The sequence below is a fragment of the Gopherus flavomarginatus genome, chromosome 15 (assembly GCF_025201925.1).
Source record: "Gopherus flavomarginatus isolate rGopFla2 chromosome 15, rGopFla2.mat.asm, whole genome shotgun sequence".
Taxonomy (NCBI): Eukaryota; Metazoa; Chordata; order Testudines; family Testudinidae; genus Gopherus; species Gopherus flavomarginatus.
The window spans coordinates 1,875,245-1,900,999 of NC_066631.1; the positions used below are offsets into that span (position 1 = coordinate 1,875,245).

Here is a 25,755-nt window from a genome sequence, read left to right on the forward strand (position 1 = left end):
TTAAAATGCAGAGCCCCCAGGACCAGTGGCCAGGACCTGGGCAGTGAGTGCCACTGAAAATCAGCTCACGTGCCGCCTTCGGCACCCGTGCCATAGGTTGCCTACCCCTTGTATAAAAGAATACCAACACTCCTCACCCTACCCCCTCCAATCTGACCAATGGTTGAAAGAAACTTCCAAGAATGAATCATAACAGCAAGGTTCTAATTCTAACCAAACAGAACTCTGGAATGATGGAACATCTTTGTCTCTAGCTGCTTTTACATGCTACCTAACTCTTCTCTGTAACAAAAAGCCTGTACAACTGTGGAAGCAGAAGGAGATAAGGAGAAACAGCATGATGAGCCAGCTGCCAGCTCTACACAGACAACACGTGGGAACCCTTACTTTAATGTTTCAAAATTGTGTTTCATTTCTCATCCAAATTTAAGCAGATTTCTAGGAGAAAAATTGTGAGCCCATAAAGAATGTCTTCCACAGCTTGAGATAAATTGCAAGGAACTGAAAATATTTTCTTCCAATAACAGAAGTGGAAGTAGTTACAAAAAATAAGTCATGCATTTTCCCCCAATTCAGGGCAACATGTAAACATGTGCCTAAGTCTCTCTCTATTCAGAAAAGCACTTAAATACATGTATAAGTGCTTTCCTGAACAGGACTGCTTTCCTGAATTGACTCCTTAGACTCTAAAAATGCCAAAGGGGGGAAAAAATCACGGTTTTTCCCCATTGTGCTTCTTTATGAAGTATAAATAAAGAAGGCCTTTTTTTTTTTTTTTAAACCTTACACATGTCAAGAATATCTAGTTTAGTCTCCCTAGTTTTGTTGGAGGACTCCTATGAAACTAGAGAACTGGAGTGGGAACTTTCTCAGGTCTCAGTTCAAAGGCCTGGGTTTTGAATCTTTCACAAAGAATTTTTCTTCCCCATCTTTGTCAGATGTCTGAGGAAAACAGTTGCTAACAAAAGCAAAATATTTTAACCAGTCTGAATAAGAATCAATTCCCTTCTCATTTGGTCTGGTTTCACTCTCTTGTAATGTTATAGTCCCTCTAGTTCTCCTGTCCTCCAAGGAGTCTTCCAGCAAGAAGAACAGAAAATCAAGACCTGATATCTCTAATTTAAAATATATATATACTTGGTAGCCACTTGAAGGCATTCTTTATAAATACATAAATCAACAAAAGGGCATAAGCTTATTTTTCCCTTTTTGCAGATTATCTTTCATTGTAGAACTTCTGAATTTTAAGAAGTTAGAGTGATCTGCTACATGAGGATTGGTATTTTGACAGGGCACTTGGCTGTAAAGCAACAGTCTACAGAGATCCATACAACTTACTTGTATTTTTCATTGATATTGGATATCCTCCAGGCATTGTTCATATCAAAACCCATCCGTTCAACTTCATTTTTAAACCTCGAAGTTACATGCTCCCCTGGATACGAAAGGCAGACAGAGGAAATAAATCAGAAACACAAGGAAAGGTTCCTATTTTCCAAAACAGGTTGAGAAAGACACCACTGCACTTCTTCAGGAAACAGGAAAGTAACAGGCACTGTGCTGCAAGACACCTGTATACATTTTTAACTCCTACTTGGAAAAATTCATATCAAGCAAGCAAGAGCACAACTGTTTCCCTTGATGACACTTAATAATTGACTCTCCACACAGTAAAGAATAACTATTTTTTTTTTAAAAACAGCATTGAGTCTTAGTCCCTGTAGATTCATACAGGAAACACCAAACTGCTGTGCAGATAGCAGACCAGATTCAAACCCATCAGGAAAAACAAGTATAATTTACCACAGAGGGACATGCTCTATTAATGTCTCCTTTCCAGAGCTCAGGAGAGTTTTGTATCAATGAGAAATAACCTAAGCTCTGGTCTGCCTGATTCCCAGATGGAAGGAACAGATGGTCTAATGCAGCAGTTCTCAAACTGTGGGTCAGGAGCTCAAAGTGGGTCACGACTCTGTTTTAATGGGGTTGCCAGGGCTGGCGTTAGACTTCCTGAGGCTCAAAGCTGAAGCAAAAGCTCCACCACCTGAGGCTGAAGTCAAAGCCCAGGGTTTTCAACCCTAGGTGGCGGGACTCAAGTTACAGGCCCGACACCCAAGGCTGAAGCCTCTTGGGCTTCGGCTTTGGCCTGTCCACCTAGGATGGTGAGACCCGGGCTTTGGCCCCTCATCCGGGACTGCGAGGCTCAGGTGGGCTCAAGCTTCAGTTCCCCCTCCTGTGGTCATGTAGTTATTTTTGTTGTCAGAAGGGGGTCACAGTGCAATGAAGTTTGAGAACCCCAGTCTAATGGATAAGGCAGTAGGGCATTAGCCTGTGACTCAAGAGACCTTGGCTCAGTTCCCAATTCAGTCATTCCTGTATGAACTTGGGAAAAGTCACTTAATTTACCCTGAGCCTCAGTTTCTTATTCCTTCCTCACAGTGGTGTTCTGAGGTTAAAATTCATTAACAATTGTCAGATTCTGGCTGGGATAATTTAGTTGAGGCCTGGTCCTGCTTTGAGCAGGAGGTTGGACTAGATGACTTCCTGAGGTCCCTTCCAACCCTGATATTCTATGATTCTTAGATATTACTGTAATGAGGCCCAAACAAATTCCTAAATCAATACATTATGGCAACTGGAATGTTCACAATTTATTTTTGTATAACATCTTTTGAAAAAGTATCTCAATACAGTTGAAAAAAATTCAAGACAATAAAAAAGTGAATCTGAGAGCCAGAAACGTCTATATAGCTAAAAGGTAACAGTACATAAACAAGTCCCCTTCCTTTTCATACAAGGTGCAGATGATGATGATTCGTAGAGTGTTTCCAGACTTCTAGGTCTACAAAATATATTAAATAGAATAAATGCCTGACCATCACTAGATAGAACAAATCTAAAAGTCTATTCATGATCAAACGCTTTAAATTATTGTATCACTACATCATGGGACAACATATCTATTAACAGAGCAGAAAATCAATTGAAAATTAAGTGCCATACATATTACAAATTTTACACAATTCAGAAAACATTAATACTTGAAAAAATAGTTATATACCTGTAAAAATGAAAGTTAATGTTACATACTTCTAAAAACCTATGTTTTTATATCTTCTTGGTAAATACTTGTAGACAAAATTAAAAATATAATGGCAAATAGCTTAGTTAGAATAAAAAAAGTATAAGACAACCAAAGCATAACATCTACAGTTACACTATGATAAAAAAAAATATCTATTTTATGTGTCAAGTTATAAACTAAATATCAGACAGGAACAGGAAGAAAATTTCTCCCTGTACTACAGTATTACAAAATCTGCTGGGTGCATAATGGCACCTTATTGACTCTCTCTGAAACATTAGCTATAAGCCAGAACTGGGGCAGCATATATGATTAGATGAACCAAAGGTCTTTTGATAAGGCAATTTCTCTTTTTTAGGTCACAAAATTGAAACAAATTTCGTGTGCTCAGTCTAGTCCCTACTGATCATTTGTCAACACTGCAAAGCTTGCCATCACACAGACTCTGATCAAGAAAGCTATAGTAGTAGAGGACTGATCCAAAGCTTCTGAAATCCATGGGAGTTTTTCCACCTACTTCAGGGATCAGGCCCTTGAATAACAAGGACACAAAGGCCATCATTGAGATGTACTGGAGGAAGCAGATGCAAAATGTATGTCCACCTTTCACTACATTTTCATTAATACTAACATTCAGCAAATTCACCTAATTTTCCTCTAAGGGCTTGTCTACATCAGAAAGTTGCAGCGCTGGTGAGGGAGTTACAGCGCTGCAACTTAGGAGGTGTACACATCTGCAGGGCACCACCAGCGCTGCAACTCCCTGTTTGCAGCGCTGGCCGTACTCCCGTTTTGTCTCGGGTGTAGAGGATCCAGCGCTGGTGATCCAGCGCTGGTAATCAAGTATAGTCACTTACCAGCGCTTTTCTTGACCTCCGTGGAATAAGCAGGTATCCCAGCATACCTGAGGAAGCCTCTGGTAATCAAGCTGGTCTCCTTCCCCGGTTTGCTCTCGCGTTCCCCGAACCCCGAGCAAGCAGGTCTCCTTCCCTGAGGTTTGCTGGGTGGTTCCGGGAAGGCGAGAGCAAACCGCGGCGAAGCTGGTCTCCTTCCCCGGTTTGCTCTCGCCTTCCCGGAACCACCCAGCAAACCTCAGGGAAGGAGACCTGCTTGCTCGGGGTTCGGGGAACGCGAGAGCAAGCCGGGGAAGGAGACCAGCTTCGCCGCGGTTTGCTCTCGCGTTCCCCGAACAAGCAGGTCTCCTTCCCTGCGGTTTGCAGGGGGGTTCGCGGAACGCGAGAGCAAACCGCGGCGAAGCTGGTCTCCTTCCCCGGCTTGCTCTCGCGTTCCCCGAACCCCGAGCAAGCAGGTCTCCTTCCCTGAGGTTTGCTGGGTGGTTCCGGAAAGGCGAGAGCAAACCGGGGAAGGAGACCAGCTTCGCCGCGGTTTGCTCTCGCGTTCCGCGAACCACCCTGCAAACCGCAGGGAAGGAGACCTGCTTGCTCGGGGGTTCGGCGAACGCGAGAGCAAACCGGGGAAGGAGACCAGCTTCGCCGCGGTTTGCTCTCGCGTTCCGCGAACCACCCTGCAAACCGCAGGGAAGGAGACCTGCTTGCTCGGGGGTTCGGCGAACGCGAGAGCAAACCGGGGAAGGAGACCAGCTTCGCCGCGGTTTGCTCTCGCGTTCCGCGAACCACCCTGCAAACCGCAGGGAAGGAGACCTGCTTGTTCGGGGAACGCGAGAGCAAACCGCGGCGAAGCTGGTCTCCTTCCCCGGTTTGCTCTCGCGTTCGCCGAACCCCCGAGCAAGGAGGTCTCCTTCCCTGCGGTTTGCAGGGTGGTTCGCGGAACGCGAGAGCAAACCGCGGCGAAGCTGGTCTCCTTCCCCGGTTTGCTCTCGCCTTCCCCAAAACCCCTTGAAGCCGCCCAACAGCGCTGCAGTGTGGCCACATCTAACACCACTTGCAGCGCTGGTTGCTGTAAGTGTGGCCACTCTGCAGCGCTGGCCCTATACAGCTGTACTAATACAGCTGTAACAACCAGCGCTGCAAAATTTTAGATGTAGACATGGCCTAAGTCTCTTTTCTAAAGACATACAGTGGAAGTGTATAATTAGCTACAACTGATCTTCAACTGGAGGACTTATGGCGATACTTACTGTCATAACTAAAATAAAAAATCAACATATAACTAACAAGCAGTTATTTAAAAAAAAAATTTTTAGGATATCTCCTCCCCCTGCACTCCCCCACCCCCTACCCCAAAAAGAAAAGTACTGGTTTTGGGAGAAGACTGATGATATCTAGCCTACTGTGACTACATTAAGCTCTGCAAGCCTAGGACTGTTCTGAAAGGTGGACAACACACAAGCATCACTCTAAGCGAAGGCTACTGAGAATCCCTCTCATTTCCAAATCAAGGAAAAGGAAACTTTACCTAGGTTCCACCATGGAGAGGTAAAGTCTTAGAAAGGCCCTCCAATAGCTAGAGAATATTGATCTTCCAAGAGCATAAAGGTAAAGACTTTGGGCCTAATTGTCCTTTGTGATTCAGCTCCTTCATGCTACTACACTGGCATAACAGGCATCATAAACCAAACAAATCCAACTCCCAGCGATCTATCCCATCGGGGCTTCCCTGAGTGATTCAGAGCAGGCACAATGGCTCTACTCCACATTCCCCTTCACAGCTCAGTCAGAGGAAATGGAGCATGATCAAAGTATAACACCATGACAATTATTCTCATCTTCCCAGATGGACCCTTAGCCCCTGAAACAACTTAACTTATTGCCCTCCTCACAATTCCTTCACTAGGTGTAATTCACCCAAACTGACAATTCGATTCCTTGTTTCAGCCTGAGAAGACAGCATTGTACAGACAAGGTGTAAGCTCAGGTATATGATGAAAGTCTTCTGAATCAGTGGCAAGTGCAGAAGTTTCACTAAACGTGGGACAACAGCAGAAGTGCGGTAGACTCCAGCATCACTTTCAATAGAACTTTATTTGCACTAATGCTCTGAGTTTGTTGCATTTCATGTGAAGAAAATAAATGTTATAAAGTCCTTATTAACATTACAGATAGCAGAGCAGGATCAATTCTGACATATAAAGTAAAGCCCAGCAACCCTGTGGTGCTGCAGATTTCTTATATTATTCCAGACATTACAATTTTGACCTTTTCTAACCCAGCAGGTGGAGAACTAGTAAATGAAATCAAACCAGCTGGCAGTCTCCATCATATTCATCTCTTAACTTTAACAACACTTTCTTCTTTGGAGCAGTGATTACAACACTCAATATGTGGCACACTCTAATAACTGGAGATATACCTATCTGCTAGAACTGGAAGGGATCTTGAAAGGTCATCAAGTCCAGCCCCCTGCCTTCATTAGCAGGACCAAGTACTGATTTTTGCCCCAGATCCCAAAGTGGCCTCCTCAAGGATTGAATTCACAACCCTGGGTTTAGCAGGTCAATGCTCAAACTGCTGAGCTATTCCTCCCCTACAAAGGGCAGACATAATTATCAGCTGCTTTGAGAAAGTGGCCATCAAAGTTTTCACATGCAGGACTGACTGGATAACAGATGAGAATTTTTTAGCTAGATGCACCCATCAGTATTTTAAAAGTTCTGCCACAGGCCCAAGATGCAGACTGGTAATTGTCCTTTAGAGCAACCAATAAAACTACAGTAATTCTTGTGGCAGGAGCCACGATCGGAGAATGGAAACATTTTATTTTGGTTGATTCTTTCTTGTTGTTTTCAACTTGCCAGTGTGATATATAATTGCTGATTCTCTATTCTCCCTCTTAAATGAAATATTTAGTCTTAAATTTTTTTGTTGTCTGTTTCTCTGAAAGTGTTGATGTGGTGAAAGATCCAGATAATCTGTACCTTCCTAAAGATCTCCTTCTTCGTGATTCTGAGAAATTGGTTTAAGATAAATTAATATAGCCTGGTTTAAATAAAAATAAGAGTGTCCACACAGGATTTAGCATTGGTTTAACAAAAATCAGTTTAAAATCACACCAGCAACTAAACTGTATAGACCAGACCTTATACTACAGAATTTGTAGGCTATTTGTAATACTACTTCCTTCTCACTTTTGTTGAAAGATGATCAGTTCTAACCCACAATAATACTAGAAATAGGATGAGGAAAATGATTTTCAAGTTAGTGTTCTATAAACATCCCACCTTCCCTGTATTGGATAAGGTCTGGCCATAAAGTTCCTCAGCCTTCTGCACTGTCATATGACAAATCTCCCCTGGCAATGCCTATCCTGAAAACAGCTCATATATTATACTGTGATGTAAGTCCCATCTACAGAACCTGATGCAAACTCTACTTCACACAGCTACTTGAAATGTTGACTACTGTTAATTACAAATTGTGTGCAATGCAATACTGTTAAATATTCCATCTTTCTCCTGGGGTGAATGTTCATTTTGTTGGTCACACAGTAAGTGCCTACCATATTGCTGTGTTATTTAAATGCAGCCTCAGAGGTGACTGCATTTCAGTAATGGCTCAAGAGATCCTGACATATATATATTATCTTGTACAGTTTGTTGAATTGTTTGGGATCTCAAACAAAAGGTGCCACATAAATGTCAGTTGTCACCATATCAGGAAACTATCAGTCCCTGATTTATTAATGATGTATTCTTTATTAATGAAACATTCCTTAGGGGATGATCCATTAATGGAGATTCTCTGTATCCAAGGAGGAGAGGATGGAAGATGACAAAATACAGGTAGGATCCGACAAGAAACAGCCAAATGAAAGAGAGTCCCATTCAATTACATCACATAATGGCAGACAGCTAAAAAGTGACAATATTTTTAAGTGCTTGTATACAAATCTTAGATGTCTAAATACTAAGTTGGTTGAATTTGAGTACTTGTACTAAATGAGGATATTGATATAAAAGGCATCACAGAAACTTGATGGAATGAGGATAATCAATAGGATACAGTAATACCAGGGTACAAAATATATCGGAAGCAAAAACAGAACATACTGGTGGGGGAGTGGCACCATATGTGAAAGAAAGCATAGAATCAAATGAAATAAAAATACTAAATGAACCAAACTGTACCACAGAATCTCTATGGGTAGTAATTTCATGCTTGAATAATAAGAATATAGCAGTAGGGATAGACTACCAACCACCTGACCTGTATGGTGATAGTGACTATGAAATGCTCAGGGAGATTAGAGAAACTATAAAAATAAAAAACTCAATGATAATGGGGGATTTCAACTAACCACATATTGACTGGGTACATGTCACCTCAGGACGGGATGCAGAGATAAAGTTACAGTACTTGACATCTTAAATTACTGCTTCTTGGAAGTCCTGGAATGCACAAGAGGAGAGGTAATGCTTGATTTACTTCTAAGTGGAGCACAGGATCTGGTCCAAGAGGTGAATATAGCTTGGTAATAGTGACCATAACAATAAAATTTAACATCCCGGTACAATGGAAAACACCACAGCAGCCCAACACTGTAGCATTTAATTTCAGAAAGGGGAACTACACAAAAATGAGGAAGGTGGTTAAACAAAAATTAAATGGTACAGCACCAAAAGTGAAATCCCTGCAAGCTGCATGGAAATTTTTTTAAGACACCATAATAGAGGCTCAACTTAAATGTATACACCAAAGTAAAAAATACAGTAAGAGGACCAAAAAAGTGCTACCATGGCTGAACAAAAACGTAAAAGAAGCAGTGAGAGGCAAAAAAGCATCCTTTAAAAAGTAGAAGTTAAATCCTATTGAGGAACATTGAAAGGAGCATAAACTCTAACAAATGAAGTGTAAAAATATAATTAGGAAGGCCAAAAAAGAATTTAGCTAGCCAAAGATTCAAAAAGTAACAACAAAAAGTTGTCAAGTACATCTGAAACAGAAAGCCTGCTAAACAACCAGTGGGGCCACTGGATGATTGAGATGCTAAAGGAGCACCCCAGGAAGATATGGCCATTCACAGAAATTTAATGAATTCTTTGCATCGGTCTTCACGGCTGAGTATGTGAGGGAGATTCCCAAACCTGAGCCATTCTTTTTAGGTGACAAATCTGAGGAACTGTCCCAAACTGAGGTGTCATTAGAGGAGCTTTAGGAACAAATTGATAAACTAAACAGTAATAAGTCACCAGGACCAGACAGTATTCACCCAAGAGTTCGGAAGGAACTCAGATGTGAAATTGCAGTACTACTAAGTTAGTCTGTAACCTATCATTTAAATCAGCTTCTGTACCAGATGACTGGAGGATAACTAATGTGATGCCAATTTTTAAAAAGGGCTCCAAGGCAATTACAGGCCTATAAGCCTGACTTCAAATTGGCTTTAAAAAAAAAAACAGAATTATCAGACACATAGATGAACACGATTTGTTGGGGAAGAATCAACATGGTATTTGTAAAGGGAAATCATGCCTCACCGATGTACTAGAATTCTTTGAGGGGGTCAACATGCATGTGGACAAGGGGGATCCAGTGGATATAATGTACTTAGATTTTCCAAAAGTCTTTGACAAGGTCCCTCACCAAAGACTCATAAGCAAATTAAGCTGTCCTGGGGATACGAGGGAAGGTCCTCTCATGGATCAGTAACTGGTTAAACGATAGGAAACAAAGGGTAGGAATAAACAGACAATTTTCAAAATGGAGAGAGGTAAATAGTGGTGTCCCTCAGGGGTCTGTTCTGAGACCAATACTGTTCAACATATTCATAAATGATCTGGAAAAAGGAGTAAAACAGGGAGGTGGCAAAATCTGCAGATGATATAAAACTACATAAGAAAGTTAAATCCCAAGCAGACTGCGAAGAGCTACAAAAGGATCTCACTAAACTGGGTGACTGGGCAACAAAATGGCAGATGACATTCAATATTGATAAATGCAAAGTAATACACATAGGAAAACATAATCCCAATAATGCATATAAAATGATAGGGTCTAAATTAGCTGTTACCACTCAAGAAAGAGATCTTGGAGTCACTGTGGATAGTTCTCTGAAAACATCCACTCACGGGTAGTCAAAAAAGCTAACAGAATGTTGGGAATCATTAAGAAAAGGACAGATAACTAAGGCAGAAAATATCATATTGCTTACATATAAACCCATGTTACATCCACATCTTGAATACCGCATGCCCCATCTCACAAAAAGATACATTTGAACTGGAAAAGGTACAGAAAAGGGCAACAAAAATGATTGGGGGTATGGAAGGACTTCCATATGAGGAGATATTAATAAGACAGGGACTTTTCAGTTTGGAAAAGAGACAACTAAGGGGGGATATGATAAGAGGTCTAGAAAATCATGACCGGTGTGGAGAAAGTATATAAGGAAGTGTTATTTACTCTCTCTCATAACATAAGAACTAGGCGGGATCACCAAATGAAATTAATAGGCAGCAGGTTAAAACAAACAAAAGGAAGTATTTCTTCACACAACGCACAATCAACTTCTGGAACTCTTTGCCAGAGAATGTTGTGAAGGCCAAGACTATAACAGGGTTCAACAAAGAATTAGATTAAGTTCATGGAGGACAGGTCCATCACTGCCTATTAGCCAGGATAGGCAGGGATGTAAAACCATGCTCTGAATTGTCCCTAGCCTCAGTTTGCCAGAAGCTGGGAATGGGTGACAGAGGATGGATCATTTGATCATTACCTGTTCTGTTCACTCCTTCTGAAGCAGCTGGTATTGGCCACTGTTGGAAGACAGGATACTGGGCTAGATAGACCACTGATCTGAAGATTTCCATATAATTGTTTTCCTGGTTTCAATATGCTTTTATGTTTCATATGAGCTATTCATCTTTCTTAACTGACGAAGTCTGTGGTTATGATCTGGTGACGCTTCACATAGTGAGCAATATTTCAGTCACCACTTACATAAAACATTACCTGTGGAAAATATATAGCCAAGCTGTTGCCAATAGGAAATATGACTGACGCCATCTAGCTTAAAAACTTAAGATCCTTGTGGGAAAGAACAACTTTCTTCTGCTGCATCAGTTTGAACAGTGTCAAAACCTTTCCTGCTAGCATGGATACTTTTCTTAGTGTGCCTACAATTGTTTTCCTACCTGTGTGAGATATGGAGTGAGAAGAAGACAACCTCTTAGTAACTAATAGAGCATCCCAGACAGTGGAGAAGTGAAAATTTTGTATCTACTACTATACATGGAGTTACTTATTTTTCCTTATAATGCAAAAGAATTAGTTTTTAGTCAGAAGGTATCCAGTGATTTCCTCTGCTCAGATGCAGCTCCAAGCTATGGGACTCCCTGTATTCTGAATGGGAGGATACTCTTTCTGAGATGCCTGGTTCTCAACTGAGATTATATTTCCTGTGACTGGGACAATTAAGACAAGTATTTCATGGGTCTGTGCCCTTCAGATTTTTATAGTTGATCTTAAGCCATAATCTATTCTAATGCTCCATGCATTAATATGTTTTAGAATTCTACTTTCTATTATTTCTTTTATTTCTGTTTTCTGGTACTTGGACACCTTTCAGTGCAATTTCGCATTCTTACACCAATTATGCCAAACCTTGGGGCACCTCCATAAAAAAAATAAAAATAAAAATAAAACAGGGAGGGATAGCTCAGTGGTTTGAGCATTGGCCTGCTAAACCCAGGGTTGTGAGCTCAATCCTTGAGGGGGCCACTTAGGGATCTGGGGCAAAAATTGGTCCTGCTAGTGAAGGTAGAGGGCTGGACAATGACCTGTCAAGGTCCCTTCCAGTTCTAGGAGATTGGTATATCGCCAATTATTATAAAGTATTGAAGCAATTTCCTCCATTATACTCCCAACTTAGTACGTCTCTGCCACTAATCCACTCTAGCTATAATTCAACTCTTAAAGTACAAAAACAACCATAACCAGTAACAAGTGAAACCCAGGGGAAGAGAAAATTGTCACAAAGGATAAAATGAGAAAATTAATAGGATTCAGTGATCTCCGATGGATAGGTTACACTTTCGGAGAAGTAGTTTTGACCAGTAAAAACTAATCAAGGAGTAAATGCTGTGCTATACTCTAAATTAATGGTAGACTGCACCCATGCTTGCTCGGGGAACAGAACTACTAGGGAAATTCAATACCCGGGAAGATCATGGAGCAAATAATTAAGCAATCAATTTGCAGACACCTTGAAGATAATAAGGTGATAGGTAACAGTCAGCATGAATTTGTCAAAAACAAATCATGTCAAACCAACCTAATAGCTTTTTTTGACAGGGTAACAAGCCTTGTGGACAGGGGGGAAGTGGTAGATGTGGTATATCTTGACTTCAGTAAGCCTTGTGATACTGTTTCGTATGACCTTCTCATAAACAAAATAGAGAAATGCAACCTAGATGGGGCTACTATACGGTTGGTGCATAACTAATTGGAAAACCATTCCCAGAGAGAAATCTTCAGTGGTTCACAATCAAGCTGGAAGGGCCTATCAAATGGCATCCAACAGTGATCAGTTCTGGGTCTGGTTCTGTTTAATATCTTCATCCATGATTTAGATAATGACATAGAGAATAGGGCATACACTTATACAGTTTGCAGATAATACCAAGCTGGGAGGGGCTGCAAGTGCTTTGGAGGATGGGATTAAAATTTGAAATGATATGGACAAACTGGCGAAATGGTCTGAAGTAAATGGGCTGAAATTCAGTAAGGACAAACACAAAGAAGGAACTATCAGTTGCAATATATAAAATGAGAAATGACTGCCTAAGAAGGAACATTGCAAAAAGGGACCTGGGGGTCATAGTGGATCACAAGATAAATATGAGTTAACAGTATAACACTGTTGTAAAAAAAGCAAACATCATTACCTGTTAGGTTCACTCTCTCTGGGGCACCTGACATTGGCCACTGTCAGTAGACAGGATACTGGGCTGGATGGACCTTTGGTCTGACCCAGTATGGCCGTTCTTATCTTCTTATCATTCTGGGATGTATTAGCAGCAGTGTTATAAGCAAGACACAAGTAGTAATAATTCTGCTCTACTCCACACTGATTAGGCCTCAACTGAAATACTGCGTCCAGTTCTGGCTGCCACATTTCAGGGAAGATGTGGACAAATTAGAGAAAGTCCACAAAAGAGCAACAAAAATGTTTAAAGATCTAGAAAATATGACCTATGAAGGAAGATAGAAAAAATTGGGTTTGTTTAGTCTGAAGAAGAGAAGACTGAGAAGGGACATGATAACAGTTTTCAAGTACATAAAAGGTTGTTACAAGGAGGATGGAGAAAAATTATTCTCTCTAACCTCTGAGGACAGGACACGAAGCAATGGGCTTAAATTGCAGCAAGGGTGATTTAGGTTGGACATTAGCGCACTGGAATAAATAGCCTAAGGAGGTTGTAAAATCTCCATCATTTGAAATTTTTAAAAGCAGGACAGACTAACATCTGTCAGGGATGGTCTAGAAAATACTTAGTCCTGCCTTGAGTGCAGGGAACTGGACTAGAAGACCTCTCCAAGTCCCTTCCAGTCCTAGGATTTTATAATTCTATAAATACTACTACTTTTGTGTCTTCATTTCTATTACTTTCTATTATTTTCAGTTTCCAAGTATTGATCAGAAAAGATCATGACCCTGGATAAAGAATATTTAGCAGAATAAGAAGTTACTCACCTTGTGCAGTAACAATGGTTCTTCGAGATGCGTGTCCCTATGGGTGCTACACTGTAGGTGTGCTTGCAACAGAGAACTTCAGCAGCAGTGTCTGTTAGGCCTCAACATGCACAGCCTGCTCTCATGCCCCACCATGAGGCTAGTCAGGACATGCATGCTAACCCCCTCAGTTCCTTCTCTACCGCAGGGTCATACACAAGAACACTGAAGATGGGGAGGAAGGTAGGTTGTGAAGCACCCATAGGGACACACATCTCGAGGAACAATCATTACTACACATGCTGAGTAACTTCTTTGAGTAGTGTCCCTATGGATACTTCACTGTAGGTGACTCCTGAGCCATAACCCCACTGGAGGGCTTGGACTCCGGATTTGGGTCAGTTACAGATGACAACACTGGGGAGCTGAAGATGGTATCAGAGGCAAAGTTCCCAGTGATCACATACTGTTCTGCGAAGGTGTGGACTGATGACCATGTCACCACTCTACAGATCTCTCAGATAGGGATATTTTTGAACAAAGCAACTGATGAGGACATCAACCTTGTGGAGTGTGTATGAAGAGAATCTGGAGGGATTATATTGTGAACTTGATAACATTGTCTGATGCACTTCGAGACACACTTGGACAGTCTTTGGGCTGATATTGCTGAGCCCTTGCATCTTTCCACAATGGAGAAGAAAAGTCATGGGAACTTCCTGAAAACCTTCATCACATCCAGGTAGAAGGCTAGGGCTCTCCTGACCTCTAGAGTGTGGAGTATAGCCTCCCTGATGTCTCGGTGAGGCTTAGGGTAAAAGTTGAAAGGTGAATCAAATGATTCATGTGAATGGAGAGGTTATCTTGGGAGTGAATTTCGAGTGTGGTCTGAGCGTAACCTTGTACCAAAAGAATACCCTGTAGACAGGACATGTCATCAGAACTGATATTTCTCCCATTCTCCTCGCCAAGATAAGCACTACCAGGAAGGCTCTTTTCACTCAGAGGTATGTAAATGAACAGGTGACCATGGGTTCGAAGGGAGGCCTAATCAGTGCTTTCAATACCAGGTTCAGGTCCCACGTGGGAACAGAAAGTCGAGGTTGCAGGAAGAGGTTTACTACACCCTTGAGGAATCTTTTATTGGTCAGGTGGAATAGCACTTATTATCCCTCTACTGGCTGGTGTAAGGATGTTATAGCTGTCAGGTAGACTCTAAGAGTCCTGAACAATTGGAAAAAGGCAAATACAGTGCCCATATTTAAAAAGGGAAGCAAGAGAACCCGGGGAACTACAGACTGGTCAGCCTCACTTCAGTCCGTGGCAAAATCATGGCGCAGGTCCTCAAGGAATCCATTTTGAAGCACTTGGAGGAGAGGAAGGTGATCAGGGACAGTCAACATGGATTCACCAAGGGCAAGTCATGCCTGACCAACCTGATTGCTTTCTATGATGAGACAATTGGCTCTGTGGATATGGGGAAAGCAGTGGATATGATATATCTTGAATTTAGCAAAGCTTTTGATACTGTCTCCCACAGTATTCTTGCCAGCAAATTAAAAAAGCATGGATTGAATAAATGGACCATAAAGTGGATAGAAAGCTGGCTAGATTGTTGGGCTCAATGGGTAGCGATCAACGGCTCGATGTCTAGTTGGCAGCCAGTATCAAGTGGAGTGCCCCAGGGGTCGGTCCTGGGCCTGGTTTTGTTCCACATCTTTATTAATGATCTGGATGATGGGATGAATTGCACCCTCAGCAATTTTGCAGATGACACTAAGCTGGGGGGAGAGGTAGATATGCTGGAGGGTAGGGATAAGATCCAGAGTGACCTAAACAAATTGGAGGATTGGGTCAAAAGAAATCTGATGAGGTTCAACAAGGACAAGTGCAGAGTCCTGCACTTAGGACAGAAGAATCTCATGCATTGCTACAGACTAGGGACCGAATGGCTAGGCAGCAGTTCTGCAGAAAAGGACCTAGGGGTTACAGTGGACGAGAAGCTGGATATGAGTCAGCAGTGTGCCCTTGTTGCCAAGAAGGCCAACAGTATATTGGGCTGTATCAGTAGGTGCATTACCATCAGATCAAGGGGAGTGATTATTCCCCTCTATTCGGCACTGGTGAGGCCACACCTGGAGTACTGTGTCCAGTTTTGGTCCTCCCACTACAGAACGGATGTGGACAAATTGGAGAGAGTCCAGCGGAGGGCAACAAAAATGATTAGGGGACTGGGGCACACGACTTACAAGGAGAGGCTGAGGGAACTGGGCTTATTTAGTCTGCAGAAGAGAAAAGTGAGGGGAGATTTGAGAGCAGTCTTCAACTACCTGAAGGGGAGGTCCAAAGAGGATGGAGCTAGACTGTTCTCAGTGGTGGCAGACGACAGAACAAGGAGTAATGGTCTCAAGTTGCAGTGCGGGAGGTCTAGGCTGGATATTAAGAAACACTATTTCACTAGGAGGGTGGTGAAGCACTGGAATGGGTTACCTAGGGAGGTGGCAGAATCCCCTTCCTTAGAGATTTTTAAGGTCAGGCTTGACAAAGCCCTGGCTGGGATGATTTAGTTGGTGTTGGTCCTGCTTTGAGCAGGGGATTGGACTAGATGACCTCCTGAGGTCTCTTTCAACCCTAATATTCTAGGATTTTTTGGGTCAGTGCATATGTGGAAAAGTCAAAGATATCACAGAGATTTGTGGGAAGTATACCAAATCCAAAACCTGGACCATTTTTGCAGGTAAGTGGCACGTAGCGAGCTGTGACAGGTAAGAGTACCAAGTCTGTCTCCTCCAAGCGGAAGCAATCAATATGATATGTTCCCCATCTCTCTTTATTTTCAGCAGGACTTTCAACAGTAGGGGAAAGAGAGGAAAGTCACAGAGAAGATCCGCATCCCAGCGCAGGAGGAGAGCATGGCCCAGGGAGTGTTGTCCTACCCCTACTGTGGAGTTGTAGTGTGGACATTTCTTGCTCAGGTAAATGGCAAACAGATCTGTGGTTGGCATCCCCCATTGCCTGAATAGATCGTGAGGTGCTACTGGGTCTAGCTCCCACTTGTGATTGTTTGGGAAAATGCAACTGAAACTGTCTGCTATCAAGTTTTGTGTGCCTGGGAGGTAAGCTGCTGACAATGTGACATCGTGGGCAATACACTAGTTCCATAGTCTCACTGCCTCCGCACAGAAGGAAGGCACCCTGGCTCCTTTGTGTCAATTAATGACGTATATACAGGCTACATAGTCTGTTAGGACTCTTGTGTACGATCCTTTGATCAGCGGGAGGAAGTGGGCACAGACATTCCTGACCACCCTTAGCTCGAGGAGGTTGATGTAAAGAGATATCTCTGTGGGTAACCACTTGCCTTGTGTCATGAGGTTGTTTAGATGTGCACCTCACCCACTGAGCAATGCATCAGGGGTGGAAAGCAACAATGCAGGGTTTTGCGAGAAGGAAATCCCTTTGCTGGGTCTTTCCACCAGCCCAAATAGTTTTTGATAGGTAGTGATAGGGGTTTGTCTAGTCCAGTGGACCCCAAACTTTTCAGGGTCAAGACTCCCCCTTACTCCTGTCTGCACACCCCACTCCCACCCCCCGAGCTGGGCTGGGGCAGGGGAGTGGACAGGGTAAAATGGCCGAGGCAGGGGCTGCTACTGGGGGTAGGTTTGGGAGCAGAAGTGGGTTGGGACTGGGAACAAAGCAGCGGCCTGGGGCTGAGGCTGGGGCAGGGTCAGGGCTGGGAGCAGAGCTAAAGCCAGGCCCGCAGCTGGGGGTGGAGCTGCGGCTGGGGCCAAGGCTTGGGATGGGGCCAGGCCCAGGGCTCGGAACCGGGATGGAGCAGAGCTTGAGGTGGGGCAGGGACTGGGTGCCGCTCACTGCTCACAACCCATAGGGACTGGTCCAGGCCCCGCTGCATGCCCCAAACATTCCTCTGCATCCCCCTAGGGGGGCACGCCCCACAGTTTGGGGAACTCTGGTTTAGTCTGCTCCTGTTTGGTCTGCAAACTGAGCTGAACCACATCTGGAGGCATAACATGTGAAGCCTGGCATGTGGTATTACTCCTGTGCCTGCTGCCATATGCCCCAAGAGTTGGAAGCCGTCTCTGGCTAGTATTTGCGGGCTATTTTAAACAGTCTCTATGGGTGTGGCCAGGGAGAGAAATCTGTGTTGAGATAAGGAGAACTCTGACCTGTAATGAGCTGACGTCAGCCCCTATGAATTCCAGGTGTTGCACTGGAATGAGGATTGATTTCTGGGCATTGATCTGTAAGCCCAGGTCTGTAAACAAGTGCATTGCAGCTTTGGTGACTCAGTGAGCCTCTTGGTGAGATCAGGCTTCAAGGAGGGTAAAACATGATCCCCTGGGGGCATAAGAGTGCAGCCAACGCTGAGAGAATAATGGAAAATACTCTTGGGGCCAATAATAATGCAAAGGGGAGTACCCTGTATTAGTAATGGTCTTATCCTAGAGTGAATCTCAGAAATCATCTGTGAGTCAGTAGGACTGAAATATGAAAGTAGGCATCCTGAAGGCCGAGGGCTGAAAACCAGTCTCCCTGTTCCAATGTGGGAATAATCCTTAGAGTGATCATCTTGAATTTTTGAGCTTTGACAAACTTGTTGAGAGCTCTGAGGTCTAGGAAATAGCAAGAGCAGAACCCCTTTCCCTGTAGATGTAGAGGTACTGGTTCTATGGCTCCTAACTGGATGAGACTATGTCAGAGTAAACTCTCGTGAGACAGGTCCCTGAAGAGATACAGAGAATGATTTTGTGGAGGGGGCAGAGAAGTAAAATGGATAGAGTACCCATTGTGAACGATCTCTAGGATCCATTGTCCCGATGTTATACATTCCCAGGTGCGGCAGAATGCTGCCAACCGGTGGCCAAATGGTAGACAGTGGTGGTTGGCTGCAGCAGTTGTGGGGAGTCTATCGATGCCTTGACCAACACATCGAAACTGGAGATTGGACGTAGACACCTGGGACAAGGAACGTTGAGGGCCAGAAAGTTTACACCTTGAAAATGTATTCTTTTTCCTCTGCAGCTGGTACCAGCATTGAGCTGGATATTGGGAAATGTGTGATTTGTGCTAGGGCTGTGGACTAAACTTCCTCTTTTGTCCTAGTGTATAGATGGTCCAGCAAATGAAGAGTGGCTTAAGAATCCTTCAGGGTGTAAAGAAAGGCAGCAACATTTTCTGCGAAGAGTTTAGCGTCTCCAAAGGGAAGGTCTTTGATGGTTGACTGTACCTCCCTCAGGAAGCCCAAGAGATGGAGACATGACACAGGTCACATCACCACAGCCATGGAGATGGACGTGGCCCTTGTGTCGGCTGCATCGAGGGCAAATTGTAGCGTTGTTTTTGCTATTAACTGTCCTTCCTGAATAATGGCCTTAAACTGGCTGTGATGTGACTCAGGCAGCTGCTCAGTAAAATCGGCTTAGAATAATTTAGATAAACATATTTCACCATCAGGGCTTGGTAGTTGGTGATTCGAAACTGAACATGGCTGAGGAGTACACCTTCTTTCCGAAAAGGTCCAAACACTTCCAGTCTCTGTTATAGGGAGTGGACCTCATCGGGCACTGACATCCATGGGAATTAATAGCGTCCACCACAATGGAGTTGGGTGGAAGGTGGGAGATGAGGAACTCAGTCTCCCACCCTGGGACATAATATTTTTTGTCCACCCGTTTGCAAATAGGTACCATGAGTGCTGGGGTCTGCTTGATGGTCCTTGGCGGGACCAGAAAGGCCTTGTTAATGGATAGGGAGATCTCTGAGAAAGAGGATGAGTGCACTGACTAGCCTCGAGGCTTGTTAGGAAGGGAGACAGTGCATGCATGGGCCTAAGGGACATTGCTATGGAAGTTCTCTGATCCGCAGCCCTGATCTGCAGTGCAGGGACACAAGCAAACCTACAGTGGAGAACCTATAGGGACACTACTCGAAGAAGAACCACTGTTTCTACTCTGGGATATTCAGCTTGGAAGAAAGAGAGGTCTCTATTTTTCTTTCGTTATTTAGCTATTTCTCTATTTGAATCTATAGGTGAGTGCAGCATTCATGAAAATAAAGTGCTAACAGTGCTGGTTGAAGAAAGAAAATGGGAGAAAGTTATGCAGGCTTTTTCTACGTTACAGTGCCAATTTATATTAAACTTGATTGGCAATATCCTGGACCCCAATTGAACAGAAATTGCCATTTACATTTAACTGTGTTAAATTCTGTGAGTTTTTAGTGGGTACAAATGGGAACCAGAACAAAATTAAACTCATTTCTAATTGGGACATGAGTGAGGATTCAAACCTGGATCTCAAGGGGCAAAGGGATCCTTCACAAACTCCCATATACCAGCTCTGCTTGGTTAACTCTAACACACACACACATGCACGCACGTGCGATCTTTAAAGCCTTGGTGAGCACAAATGTTAAGAGTCTGCACACATGGAAGTCTGACACATGATAATACCAATGTTGGACTGGTGAAGGGTCACGTTATAAGAGCACAAAGTTAATACAGTACTTCAGTTAGACAATTCATATGAAGTTGTTTAAAACTGAGTATTCAAGTAAAGGGTAACATTAGCACAGATTTCACACTGTGTCAATAGACTTTTTTGCAAGCTCACGAATTCTGCATTCCAGGAATCACAAGATAAAGGGGTAGCAGACAGGCAGCTAAAGGCCAAAGCATCTCTTGGGACAGGCAAAGTGTTTCTGCATACCTGGCCGGCACAAATCTCCATGCTGTTCTTTTTCACTGGCATACACTTCCATACACCAAGCATGGTATGCAAACGAAAAAAGGTCCTCTATCTTCGAAGGAGGGCGAATGGCATTGTTCAGTCGCTTAAGCCACTCTTGACATTGCTCAAAGGTAGAGAACTGACACCTGTCCCAGAACCAAACATACATTTATTAATTTTCATGCAGAGATATTAAGTCATAAAATGTGATGAGTGATTAACCTCTGTGCAAACCAGAGATGAGAATAAACTGTTCTTTCTATTTCAGATGCTGTTGTGTAAACTGTAATGGATAGTAAAAATAATTATTCAGATAGTAATGTAATTATCCCAGGGAGTTGTCCTTCCCCCATAACCATATTTCTTTTGTATTTGCCTACGCTTTGGCTCTCTGAATTTCCACAGGGACAATAACCAGGGAAAAATTCATCATCATTGTAAAGAAAATGGTCTGTGATTCTTGCTAACATCATACTGAAAGATATATCAAACATGAAGTCAAATTAAACTATATGTATAAATAGAGCCCTACCAAATTCATGGTCCATTTTGTTCAATTTCATGGTCACAGGATTTAAAAATAGCAAATTTCATGATTTCTGAAATTTCAGAGTGTTGTAATTGTAGGGGCCGACCCAAAAAGGAGTTGTGGGGGGTGGGGGGAGTGCTTCGAGGTGGAGGGGGGGTTGTGGTATTGCCACCCTTACTTCTGCGCTGCTGTTGCTAGTGGCGCTGCCTTCAGCAGCAGCGCAGAAGTAAGCATGGCATGGTATGGTATGGCCACCCTTACTTCTGCATTGCTACCTGCAAAGCTGGGCCTTCAGCCAGCAGCTGCCACTCTCTGGTTGCCCACCCCTGAAGGCAGCAGCACAGAAGTAAAGGTGGCATGGTATGGCATTGCCAGCCTTACTTCTGCACCGCTGCTGGCGGAGCACTGCCTTCAGAGCTGGGCGCCCAGCCAACAGCTGCTGCTCTCTGACTTCCTAGCCCAGAAGGCAGTGCAGAAGTAAGGGTGGCAATACCGCAACCCCCCTAAAATAACCTTGCGAACCCCCTGCAACTCCCTTTTGGGTCAGGACCCCCAATTTGAGAAATGCTGGTCTCCCCCATGAAATCTGTATAGTATAGGGCAGGGTAGGCAACCTATGGCACGTGTGCCAAAGGTGACATGCGAGCTGATTTTCAGTGGCACCCACACTGCCCGGCTCCTGGCCACCAGTCCAGGGGGCTCTGCATTTTAATTTAATTTTAAATTAAGCTTCTTAAACATTTTAAAACCCTTTTTTACTTTACTACAACAATAGTTTAGTTATATATTATGTGACAGACCCAGGCCAGTGGGATACAGGAGTCTGGTAGAGGGAAAATATACTGGTCACTGGATGAGTAGTTTTCTGTTCCCTGAGTGACCAGAGCAGGGGCTGCACTAGAGTAATCAGGAACCTGCTAGAACTAATCAGCCTGTCTGCCTTAATTGGAACACCTGCAGCCAATCAAGGCAAGCTAATCAGGGCACCTGGGTTTAAAAAGGAGCTCACTCCAGTCAGATGAGGAGGAGCCAGAGGAGAGGAAGTGTGTGTGAGGAGCTGGGAGTAAGAGGCACAAGGAGCTGAGACTGAGAGGCTGTGCTGCAGGAGGACTAAGGAGTACAAGCGTTATCAGACACCAGGAGGAAGATCCTGTGGTGAGGATAAAGAAGGTGTTTGGAGGAGGCCATGGGGAAGTAGCCCAGGGAGCTGTAGCTGTCATGCAGCTGTTAAAGGAGGCACTATAGACAGCTGCAATCCACAGGGCCCTGGGCTGGAACCTGGAGAAGAGGACGGGCCTGTGTTCCCCCCAAACCTCCCAACTCCTGATCAGACACAGGAGGAGTTGATCTAGACTGTGGGGAAGATCACTGAGGTGAGCAAATCTGCCAATAAGCGCAGGACCTACCAAGGAAGAGGAGGAACTTTGTCACAATTATAGACTTATAGAAAGAGACCTTCTAAAAACATTAAAATGTATTACTGGCATGCAAAACCTTAAATTAGAGTGAATAAATGATGGCTCAGCACACCACTTCTGAAAGGTTGCAGACCCCTTGTATCGGGTAAAAGCACACAAAAGACCAGATTTCACGGTCCGTGACATGTTATTCATGGCTGTGAATTTGGTAGGGCCTGATGTCTAAAAAGCATAATTTTGGAATTATTAAATAAACCAATATTATCTTGTCCTAGTTGCTCGGGCCCTGATTCATTAAGGTACTTATGCACATGTCTAAACTCAGGAGTAGTCCCATTAACTTCAATGAGCCTACTCACATACTTTAAACACATTCCTTACTTTGAGTATCTTGCTGAATCAGGGCCTCAAAAGGGAGTCGAAACAGAAATACATACACATTAATATATTGCAATTTATGTTAATCCCTACAAACAAAAACACAGAGTAAATACTGTATTCCATTTGAACAATGCACTTACTTCACACCAAAGTGGACAAGTCACTGTGTCTGTAGTCCTACACCTCTCTCTCCCCCTCCCTTAAATGCTAAACTGTTTCTTCTCTTACTAATATTTTACCAGAGCGCAAGTATAAACAATGCTTCTTTCATTTGAGCTTTGTTTTCACATTACAGCAAGAAAGAAACAGCAATGGAAGACTAATTAGAGTATCTTGACCCCAAGAGCCACTAGTTTGCAAAATAATATTCCATAATTACAACAGTAGCTTAGCATTTCCAAATTGGTACCTGTCCACTGTGGAATAAGACTCAGAACAAGCATGGTGAAGTAAGGGTTTGCCCAAATGTATACAAATGTATTAAGGAGTTTACAGTTATAAACAGGTGGCCCCAGAATACATAAATAAAATTTACTCTTACGATTAAAACATGCAAACTATATTTTTCATGGGAAAAACAGTCTTTTCATTTGTAATTATAATGTTTAAATGAAACTAGTGGTGGGGTGATTAGTAGCAATTTTATCTGAATGACATCCAGATAATACTCCAGTTGCACTGATGGCTAAAGACAGCAGTTGTGTCCCCTAAATTAATTAAGGTCTTGACATTGCAGATTCTAAGTCCTGCACTCTGTAGAGACATTCATATAAAATTGGTACTAATCACCCCATCACTAGTTTCATTTCAACATTATAATTACAAGTGAAAAGACTGTATTTTTCCCATGAAAAATATAGTTTGTACGTTTTAAACCCTTCCCTTTTTCAACCCTGCATGCATTTGGTACATCAGGTCCAGAGCACACTGCCTTCTACTGGCTCAGTGCATGAAAGCATATTTCAGAACTTTGTTTTGAAGCCTTTCCAAAAACAGTCCAAGGAAAGAAAATATAGCCAGTTATAATTTTTGGAACTATGGTTTCTGAAGAGAATTTTGTAGGGAGAGTGAAACTAATTTTCCTAATGCAGGCTAAATAGCTAGTATTGACTCTACTATTGAGAGAAAAGTCAAATACATGCGCTCTAGAGAGAAAAGCTAAATCTGAAAACATTAAGGGCTACAGGTTAAAGAGAAAGTTAAATATATAACTCAAGCTGAACAACCAGCTATGACCTACAGAATCAAAACAGTCCTCATCACAATGCTATAGCCCAGGAAGCAGTTGGCATGTTACATTTTCTGAGTCCAACATGTGGGGGCTGGTGCTATTCCACTGTACAAAAAGTACTGCTAGCAAATGTGTAATTGAAATATAGGTTCTTTTGTCGTTAATTAATGCTTAGAAGCCAATATTAATTTATCCTATTGAAGCCTGGGAAATAGACCTCAGAGAAGCACAAAGTCTCTGGGGCTCCCTGGCTACACTGGCGGTGGTGGTGAGAGTAATTTATTATCTCTTTTTCAATGATATAGCTCTATTTTGCTCCACTGACCAATGAGAGAGAGAGAGAGAGAGAGTGTGTGAGTGTGAGTGTGAGAGAGAGAGTGAGAGGGAAGGGGGGTGAAGCCATGGATTTGCCTCATCCCTATACCCTCTCTTCCCCATTCTCCCCCATATCTCCACAAGTGCTGGAGTGACTAACTCTCACATGGCCTACACAAGGGGAGCAGTCCTTACTCCTTCCCTCATCCTTGCACAGCAGCACAAAGGTGCGGCAGTCTCAAGTCCCAAATAGCCAGTTTAGGATCTAATGTTTTTGTCTAAGAAGCTGTATGATTTATTGACTTGTGTCTAGTTTGTATCTTGCTGAGACCATTGTTACACTGGGGAAAACCACATGAAACTGAAATTAATTTCAAAATAATCTTAAAAAAGGTATTGCTCCATAGGGTTAGAACATCTCTACGACCAAAGTTATTTCGCTGATCAATTTCCAGCATAGTAAAGGTTTCTAAAAAATGTATTGTACTATAAGAGTGCAGACCCAATAACCACCATCCTCCTTCCTAAAATGTTCAGCTACAGTACACAGCAAGAACAGAAGGAATCTTTTGGAGAAAGCATGTGCACAAAAGAGGGGGGGGGGCCCCTCAGGGAATTTCTCCTAAAATGCTGCAGCCATCCATAATATGAGGAAGCGCAAGGCTATCTTGCTTAGATTTCATACTTTCCTGGATGAAGCAACCCTTCCACCTGCAAAGTAGTTTGTACATACCTGATAACTTTGCAGTCTTTGCAAGTCAAATGAAGTTGAAATATATCTCGGCATTCAACACTTTCTATAAGCTGTAATGGAACCTGTAATTAAAAAGATTAAATGACCTTATTCCAAAACGCACTGACACTGCAGTTTCTCAGCATGTCCCATAGCCACTTATTAGAGGGCTTTTTGGACAAAGAGAGCTATAAATATAACTAAATCAATAGTTCTGATGCAGTGTATTGCTGTATATGAGATAGTTCCTTACTCCATTCTTTCTCAGCTGAGAAACCATATAAGACCACATGACACTAGCTAAGACCACATGTTATACTCCCTATCCTTTAGTCTTCACCATGATATATGTGAAGGCATGGGTGCTAGTCTGGGGCTCAGGAGACTCCCTGCCCTGCCACGGGCTTCCTGTGTGACCCTGGGAAAGTCACTTAGTCTCAGTGATTCAGCTCTCCACCAGTAAAATGGGGAGAATAGCATTTCTCTACCCTATGGATGGTGTAAGGATAAATACATAAAAGACTGAGTCACACAGATAACAAAGCTAGGGGGACTATAAAAGTACCATAGACAGACAAATGTTTTATGTTGCTGCCATGGTTGCTTTTAAAATAATAAATCTCTGCCAATCATTCTCCCATTGACTTTAGCATGCAAGTCAGAAGGATTATCATGAAGTTTACATATAATAAATGAAGAGATGGGGATATTTGATGGGAAAACC

The 25,755-nt window shown here is 42.9% G+C and overlaps 1 protein-coding gene and 1 long non-coding RNA gene across 9 annotated transcripts in view; one reads left to right on the top strand and one right to left on the bottom strand.

The window, feature by feature from the left end:
* MTMR3 (myotubularin related protein 3) overlaps window positions 1-25,755 on the bottom strand; it is a 203,931-nt gene that overhangs the window by 42,837 nt on the left and 135,339 nt on the right. For 7 of the 8 annotated variants that reach the window (XM_050923684.1, XM_050923679.1, XM_050923678.1 and 4 more), the window contains 3 exons: window positions 25,032-25,114; window positions 20,404-20,570; window positions 1,339-1,435 (listed from right to left, as the gene is read on the bottom strand). In XM_050923684.1, coding sequence (XP_050779641.1) covers window positions 1,339-1,435; window positions 20,404-20,570; window positions 25,032-25,114 — 347 coding nt within the window. The remainder of the gene's footprint in view (window positions 1-1,338; window positions 1,436-20,403; window positions 20,571-25,031; window positions 25,115-25,755) is intronic. The other variant, XM_050923685.1, reaches the window with a different exon arrangement.
* Window positions 1-25,755, top strand: part of LOC127034726 (uncharacterized) — a 78,914-nt gene that overhangs the window by 2,740 nt on the left and 50,419 nt on the right. The gene's annotated exons all lie outside the window — the stretch shown is intronic.